General features: G+C 43.8%; 1 protein-coding gene across 4 annotated transcripts in view; it reads left to right on the forward strand.

The window, feature by feature from the left end:
* The window catches only part of atp8b3 (ATPase phospholipid transporting 8B3), a 33,184-nt gene extending 27,072 nt beyond the window's left edge, over positions 1–6,112 (forward strand). For 3 of the 4 annotated variants that reach the window (XM_045706109.1, XM_045706112.1, XM_045706111.1), the window contains 5 exons: positions 3,184–3,267; positions 3,405–3,629; positions 3,749–3,887; positions 4,002–4,132; positions 4,306–6,112. In XM_045706109.1, the coding sequence (XP_045562065.1) occupies positions 3,184–3,267; positions 3,405–3,629; positions 3,749–3,887; positions 4,002–4,132; positions 4,306–4,560 (834 nt within the window). In that variant the 3' untranslated portion in view covers positions 4,561–6,112. The remainder of the gene's footprint in view (positions 1–3,183; positions 3,268–3,404; positions 3,630–3,748; positions 3,888–4,001; positions 4,133–4,305) is intronic. The other variant, XM_045706110.1, reaches the window with a different exon arrangement.
* Positions 6,113–6,150: the final 38 nt, after the last annotated feature.

The following is a 6,150-nucleotide window of genomic DNA, read 5'->3' on the forward strand; positions in this document are numbered from 1 at the left end:
CCTACTCAAACACCCTGTTCAAACAGAGAGGGATGCTATGTTAGCTAGCTGGCTATGGCTATCCAACACTGGAAAAAGATGGCACCGACAGACATGGCAGCTCTGCTTCCAGCTCCTAAGCAACTTTGCAGTATTTTTTATTTTTTGTGTATTATTTCTTACATTATTACCCCAGAAAGTTTTTTGTGTTATTAGATACAGCTGGAAATAACTTTTGAATATCAGAGCGGCGGTAACTCACCTGCATTACGACCAGGTATACGACTTTTCCGAATTGGATCCTTTGTTCGAACACTCCATGGCAATTTAACTTATCACAGAGGCTGCTCCAAGACGCCACCGGTGGAGAAGAGGTATTCAGAGTGTACTTCTAGTCTGACTCAGGAGGTGTGCACTTCCTATAGGCACAAAACTCAAACAGGAAGTACCCGTGCTTAGGTCTATTCAACACTGGTCTGACAAATTGGAATCCATGCTTCAAGATTGTTTTGATCACGCGGACTTGGAAGTGTTTCGGATAGCCTCTGAGAATAACATCAACGTATATACTGACATGGTGACTGACTTCATCATTTCCCACTGTGACTATTAAAACCTACCCAAATCGTAAACTGTGGATAGATGGCAGCATTCGCACAAAACCGAAAGCGCGTACCACCGCATTTAACTATGGCAAGGCGACTAGGAATATGGTTGAATACAAACAGTGTAGTTATTCCCTCTATAAGGTAATCAAACTGGCAAAACGTCAGTACAGAGACAAAGTGGAGTCGCTGAAGACGTATGTGGCAGGGTCTACAGACAATCATAGATTACAAAGGGAAAACCAGCCACATCACGAACACCGACGTTTTGCTCCCGGACAAGCTAAACACCTTCTTCGTCCGCTTTGATGATAACACATTGCCACGCATGGCCCGCTCCCAAGGACTGTGGGCTATTGTTCTCCGTGGCTGATGAGTGTAAGATATTTAAACGTGTTAACCCTCACAAGGCTGCTGGCTCAGACGTTATCCCTAGCTGCGTCCTCAGAGCATGCGCAGACCAGCTGGCTGGAGTGTTTACAGACATATTCAATCTCTCCCCATTCCAGTCTGCTGTCCCCACTTACTTCAAGATGGCCACAGTTGTTCCTGTAGCCGAGAAAGCAAAGGTAACTGAACTAAATGACTATCGCCCCATAGCACTCACCTCTGTCATCATGAAGTGCTTTGAGAGGGTAATTAAGAATCATATCACCTCTCCCTTACCTGACACCCTAGACCCACAAGGGTGCGTGCTCAGCCCCCTCCTGTTCTCCGTGTTCACCCACGACTGCGTGGCCACGCATGCCTCCAACTCAATCATCAAGTTTGCAAACGACACAACAGTTGTAGGCCTGATTACCAACAATGACGACACAGCCTACAGGAAGGAGGTGAGGGCCCTGGTGGAGTGGTGCCAAGAAAATAACCTCTCTCTCAACGTTAACAAAACGAAGGAGCTTAAACGTACATGACTTTGAGGATAACGGGGATTAACATACATGAATTTGTCCAATAGAAACTCTTGTTTGCAACTATTGGACTAATGATTACACCTTAGATCAGCTAGATGCAGTCAAGAGTGCAAGGCGGTATTGAATTTGTCACTGTCTGTCACCTTGATTACTCAAAATTCTCTCGACCTGTGCACCTACGTAGTAGTCTTTCATTCATAGGCTAGATTGTAGTAACCTCATGATGGGTACAGAGAGCATTTAAGAATGATGTAGTAGCCTAAACCTATTGATGTTACATTGAGCTGGGTGAATGGAATATGAATGACAGTCATCCAATATGCTGTAATAGAAATAAGGCCATGTTCATTAAAAAAAGTATAATTCTCCCTCATCTTAAACGGCACCGACCGCCACTGGTCTCTACTCATGGAATCCCAATCGTTTCCCATTTTAAATATTTGGGAGTAGATATTTTTTCTTCCTTGGATAAAACCATTGTCAGAAACCTTGACAGAACGCTCAAATCAATTCAATCCAACCTCAGTAGATGGAATAACATTCCAGTTGCTTTAACCGGCAGAATAAATATTATTGAAATTAATATATTGCCCTGGCTGAATTTCTGTAGTTCAATGCTTCCCATGGCTTCCCCTTCTGGCTACTGAAAAACAATGTAACTGGTAATTAAGGTAATCAAAATGGCATGCCCATACTCCAATATTTCACAATAATGTCTTACATCCCAACCAACGGTCCAAATGTGGAAACCGTACCCTTGACAATATCATGTACAGTAATGGTTTGAGAACATTCCAAGATTTGAAAGATACATACACATTACCAGGCAACTGGTTTCTTCTATATTTACAACTTAGGTCAACTATCCTGGCCTATGGAGTCCCTCAGGAAACCCAACTCCCGAACCATCCAATTATGGAATTTATAAATAAATTACTTTTGGAAAGCTCATATTCTGAGCCAGCCATTAAAAAGTATGGTCCACAGATCTGACTGAATCTGAACGACCGTTTAACTGGAACAGAATATGGAAAAATATGACCTTGGCATCCAGTAATCTAAACCAATTTCTACATTTTAAGTTTGTTCACAGACTGTATTTAACACCAAGGAAACGTTTTATGATTAAATTGGCCCCAACTCCCACCTCTTCACTGTGTCCCCTAAATCGGGTAAGCATTTTCCTTCATATGATGTGGGAGTGCCCTGCAGTTAAATGCTTCTGGGCCAAAGTTACAAAATTAATTTAGAAGTGCTTGAATGTAAATATTCATGCTTTGCATCTATTATGTTACATAACGATGATAGCTCCTTGAGTCTCTCAATCAATCAGAGACTGTTACTGCTGGCTGTTGGCTGGGGTTGGGGGAATGGGTTGGGATGAGAAGTCTCTTCTTTTTTTGTTTTCTTTTCCTGTTTATACTTGATTTATTATTAATTAAACAAAACATATGATCATTTGTAATGTTTTTATTTTATGTTCTCTTCTTTTTTTCTTCTTCTTTGGAGTGGCAGCCCAGGTACAATGTATAAATAATGAATAGAAAATATATGGAATATGAAATTATATGAATGTAAATACCTGTAACCCCCCCCAGAAATACCCCCAAAATCATATAATGGAACTGCAACCTTTTTTAAAAGAGCCCAATGTTTTAGCCATTTTATGTGCTGTTTTCTTCCAGTCTCTGTATGAGAATTGGTTCATCATCCTGTACACTGTGTTCTACACCGCAATGCCAGTAGAATGCCTGGGCATTTTTGAGCAGGTAAGAGAAAAGAGAAAGGCATCTTTGTAAAGAGGTGTGAAATCCCAAGGGGCCCAGAGTTTCTGTTTTACTCCATGTGGCCATGGACACACTCTTGACCCTTACCATACTGTTGTTTGATCTCCTCTCTCCTATAGGATGTGAGTGCAGAGTGCAGTCTGAGTTGGCCGGAGCTCTACAAGGTTGGCCAGAGAGACGAGCTGTTCAACACCTGGCTGCTGGCTGCCACCCTGCTCCATGCCCTCTACACCTCTCTGGTCCTCTTCTTCATGCCCCTGGGGGTCTTCTACAACTCTGCCCTGGACTACCAGACCATGGCCGTCACTGTCAGCATAGCATTGTTGTTCTCTGCCACCATTGAGGTTAGAAGGGTTAGAGGTCATGGAACGGACGTAAACAGAGTTCTATGGAGTTGCACATCACTGCTGATTATCGTTGATGATTATGATACATGTATTGACATGGACATTGTGTGTCTCAGATCATTCTCCTGACCAGACACTGGACTAAGTGGAGTGTGGCTGCGATGTGTGTCAGCTTTGGCCTGTTCTTTGTGTGTACGCCTATCACTCACAGTCCCAAGCTATTTGAGAAGTCCCCAGTAGACTACTACTTCCCTGGTACACACCTCACTTCTACCACTGTCTTAACATTGGTATTTTATACTGTCTTGAACTGACTATGTGTGTGGTAATATTGAGGTGGTTGGGTGTGTCTGTCTGTGGTCTGATCAGGTGTGTCTCAGAATGCCTTCCCCAGCCCGGTGGTGTGGTTCACAGCCCTGCTGACAGCCTGGACTGCTGTCCTACCCTCCTTTACCATCCACACCCTCAACATCATCCTCACTAACCCAGACAAACATAGGGTGAGACTGCCATAGACTCTCTCTGTGTGTGTGTGTGTGTGTGTGTGTGTGTGTGTGTGTGTGTGTGTGTGTGTGTGTGTGTGTGTGTGCGCGCGCTTGCATGTGGAATGGCCATGTTACATTACCCACAGTGGAGAGAAGTCATGTTTGACCTGTTCTCTGATTTCCCCCAGGTTCACATCACCAAGCATAGGCCTATAGAGCTGCAGAAGTCTGGCTTCAGGAGAGGAGACTCCCACCGCCGCTCCTCCTACGCCATGTCTCAGGGCCGAGGCATCGGCCGTCTCATCACTTCTGGAGCTAGTCGCCGTATCACAGCTCCCCCAGTGGACAGGAGGGGAACTTTAGGTGAAAATGTCACACTAGCAGGCCAAACACAGAGCGATGATGCGCCGAAGAATATTACTGAAAATGGTTCAACCAAATAGATGGAAATGGGATTGATAATGTGTGTAGGTCCCTCCATAACTACAAGAATAATGTATTTTCTACAGCAGTAAAAACATTGCAAATAGGGCCTGTCTATAGGGTCATAGTTTAACCCATGATTTAGCCCTGGTAGTTCAGCACCTTGAACAGCAGAATCCCAGACCGTGGTGTAACTCTTCAAACGATGGTTGGATGATATGGGAGTGGTTTGTGAGGATGGCATACAGATGTACAATCTTAATTTGATCACCCTGTTGCAGGAGATACACTACATTACCAAATGTCAGTGTACTCCTGCTTGTAGAACATTTCATTCCAAAATCATGGGCATTAATATAGAGTTGGTTCCCCTGTTGCTGCTATAACAGCTTCCACTCTTCTGGGAAGGCTTTCCATTAGATGTTGGAACATTGCCAGTCAAGTTCTTCCACACCAATCTCGACAAACCATTTCTGTATGGACCTCGCTTCGTGCACGGAGGCATTGTCATGCTGAAACAAGAAAGGGCCTTCCCCAAACTGTTGCCAAAAAGTCCGATGGACATAATCGTCTACAATGTAATTGTATGCTGTAGCGTTAAGATTTCCCTTTACTGGAACTAAGGGGCCTAGCCCGAACCATGAAAAACAGCCCCAGATCATTATTCCTCCTCCACCAAACCTTACAGTTGGCACTGTGCATTTGGGCAGGTGGCGTTCTCCTGGCATCCCCCAAACCCTGATTCATCTACTGGACTGCCAGATGGTGACGTGTGACTCATCACTCCAGAGAACGCGTTTCCAATGCTCCAGAGTCCAATGGCGGCGAGCTTTACACCACTCCAGCCGACGCTTGGCATTGCGCAAGGTGATCTTAGGCTTGTGTGCGGCTGCTCGGCCATGGAAACCCATTTCGTGCAGCTCCCGACTAACAGTTTTGTGCTGACATTGCTTCCAGAGGCAGTTTGGAATTTGGTAATGAATGTTGCATTTGCACGCGCTTCAGCACTCGATGGTCCCGTTCTGTGAGCTTGTGTGACCTACCACTTTGTGACTGAGCCGTTGTTGCTCCTAGACGTTTCCACTTCAAAATAACAGTACTTACAGTTGACCAGGGCAACTTTATCAGGGCAGAAATTTGACAAACTAACTTGTTAGAAAGGTGGCATCCTATGATGGTGCCACGTTGAAAGTCACTGAGATCTTCAGTAAGGCCATTCTACTGCCAATGTCTGTCTATGGTGCTTGCATGGCTGTGTGCTCGATTTTATACACCTGTCAGCAACGGGTGTGGCTGAAATAGCCGAATCCACTAATTTGAAGGGATATGCAAATATTTTTTATATATACAGTACTGCATTTCCTGTAATGCTGAAAATGCATAACTTGTAGTGTATTTGAGGTTTAAAATGGCTTCTGAAGTTTGTAATTTACCTTATGAAATATGTATCAACTCCTACAAAAATGTCCATTAATTATATAATCCACATAATATTTCACATTTCCTGTTGTTGCAGGATTATTTTCCTGCTGTGCAAACTGTCTCAAATTAAAATCCTACATTTGTATGTTTTTCTGTTCTCTTTTGTATGCATTTTTTCTAAATAGCAG

This window comes from Salmo salar, chromosome ssa23 (genome assembly GCF_905237065.1).
Source record: "Salmo salar chromosome ssa23, Ssal_v3.1, whole genome shotgun sequence".
NCBI lineage: Eukaryota > Metazoa > Chordata > Actinopteri > Salmoniformes > Salmonidae > Salmo > Salmo salar.